Here is a 2,107-nt window from a genome sequence, read left to right as displayed (position 1 = left end):
ACGCCCTTGGCATCATGATTCCTTTCATGGATGAAGGAAAACAAAATCTATAGAGTAAAGCCTATTCAAAGAGAAATTAGTTTCTTATTTAGAAGATAAGAGTTCTGAGGGGAAAATGCTATCTCTGATTGGTGTACTGATCGGAAGACAATGTGAAGTGCGGTGGATAATCTCCTATCTCTTAAGCTTACGTTTATGTGAGATGTGGATGTGGATTGAAACAAGGGCCACTACACAGCTTGCTACAAATTGCTGCACCAACTATAGGAGTTATTATTCCAGGTCCCAGTCACTTGTGATTATGGGTATCTGCAATATATGGCGGAAAAAAAAAAAAATGATAACGCAATATACTAAAATCCACCCGTACATATTTCTTTCTTTATCTTGCTATTGCTACTGGAAATTCAAATTCAAATATGAATTTTTCCTCAACTTCCATGCATTCTCAATGCTCTGATTGCTATTCTGTGTTAACTATTACTGCGAGCGAGATGAGTAGTTCTGCTTGTTGAATCAAAGCGGAAATCTTTGGATCATCCCTTCTAAGGAAGGTTCCCTGAACCTTTTTATTTGATACTGTTTTCAGATTGTGATGAAAGAGTAATGTTAATAAGGCATTCTCATTCATTTTTCTGTTACTGATGCTTCAATTAATTAGTAATGTCAGTAATGCTTCGAGTACATGAAACATGAATCTAATTGGATTTTTAGATTTAGCTGTTGTTTTTCTGTTCCACAGCTCCCAAACAATCCTTCTTTCATGTTGTAATTTTCTGTGAAGTCTGAGATATGGGTCCTAAATTACAATAAATACATATTCTTAGAAACTGTTTTGTGAGCAATCTCTACAAATATGTAAAAGATTAGATTCTATTGTTATTGAGAGTGGGCAAACCCCAATGTATTCTATACCTGATTTTCTTTAGTGGTTCTATTGATTCAGACATACTGGCTGCATTGCAGCCATCTTGAAATACAACCATGTTGTTATTTGGAGTGATGTATGCATAGTTCTTCTTCGACAATGCCTCATGTTTTGCTCGTTTGTTGCAAAGGGTAGAGAAGCGATTCTTTACCGCATTGTCTGTTCTGTAAAAGGAGCAATACAGAGTTTAATTCATAATGACAAGTTCAATGTAAAGCATGTGCAAACTGATTCCCTATAAATACATATATGGAAGATAATCAGCTAGTTCTGTCTGGACAAGGGGAGAGGTTTTCCTTTTCCCTGTTTTTCTTTGATTGGTGACAGAAATCTATAAGAAGAAAGGGGAAATACCAAGGCTACGGTGGTAGTTAGTTACCTGCCTGAAACCACCTTTGCAATTTCAGTCCAGTCAGTTACCAAATATCTCTTGAGCCTGCACATGAGTTTCACACGTTTAGGATCATATCCAAAACCCATGTTAGGAGATGCTCGTGCTCATATGTGGAAATGCAATAAGAGATGTCTTCTTTTCTTTGTTCCTTTTTTTATTATTATTTTATTTTATTTTGAAGTTGAAATTTTGTTAAAAATCAAAGGCAGAAAAAATAACAGAAGAAAGAACACAACCCATCACACCACTACACACTCCACTCCCTTATACAAGAGAACCCCTTTCTAGCAATAGACCACTAAGCAGGGAGACAGATCAGAGACAGGCTACTAGCAACATTGGTTAAAGCTCTTTTTTGTGAAGAATTAACTGATGAATCCTATCTACATTGCAAGCCATTGTTTTCTTTACTGAATGCAAGGTGGCAAGCGATTTGCATAGATGAATGCTCCTCACTTCTGCCCACCTCCTAGGTTAATTCTACCATGCTTATTTCCTTTGTTCTTGCATGCGTTTCAGAAACAACAGTAAAGGCAATTGAAGATGCATTCAAAGAGTTCACCACAAAGGAGGACATCGCTATTGTGTTGATTAGCCAATATGTAAGTTTGTTCCTTGTGTTCAGCCATACATCTAGTTAGTGCGTCTCTCATTCTATTGATTGTCTGTCTTTTTCTTTTTATAGATTACTATTTAATCTGATTAACCAAACACTATTAGCTGGTAAACATTCATTCACTGTTGAAAAGAAAAGGAAAGATTAGAAAAAGAAAATAAAAGGGGAA

The 2,107-nt window shown here is 36.1% G+C and overlaps 1 protein-coding gene across 1 annotated transcript; it reads right to left on the bottom strand.

The window, feature by feature from the left end:
* Nucleotides 1-516: 516 nt before the first annotated feature.
* On the bottom strand, nt 517-1,492 carry LOC131224063 (transcription factor MYB88-like). The gene is made up of 2 exons (XM_058219636.1): nt 1,308-1,492; nt 517-1,092 (listed from the first exon to the last, which is right to left on the bottom strand). Exons 1-2 carry the CDS (start codon nt 1,406-1,408, stop codon nt 867-869), a joined length of 327 nt encoding a protein of 108 aa, XP_058075619.1. The 5' UTR covers nt 1,409-1,492; the 3' UTR covers nt 517-866.
* Nucleotides 1,493-2,107: the final 615 nt, after the last annotated feature.

This window comes from Magnolia sinica, chromosome 13, assembly GCF_029962835.1.
Source record: "Magnolia sinica isolate HGM2019 chromosome 13, MsV1, whole genome shotgun sequence".
In the NCBI taxonomy this organism is placed as follows: Eukaryota; Viridiplantae; Streptophyta; class Magnoliopsida; order Magnoliales; family Magnoliaceae; genus Magnolia; species Magnolia sinica.
The sequence above is the reverse complement of the archived record's forward strand: the minus strand, read 5'-3'. Positions and strand labels throughout refer to the sequence as shown.

Excerpts from the sequence above, each read along its gene's own strand:
- LOC131224063 (XM_058219636.1), bottom strand. The coding sequence starts at position 1,408 with ATGGGTTTTGGATATGATCCTAAACGTGTGAAACTCATGTGCAGGCTC. Across the intron at positions 1,093-1,307 it reads GCAAAGGTGGTTTCAGGCAG|AACAGACAATGCGGTAAAGA; the intron begins GTAACTAACTAC and ends CTCCTTTTACAG.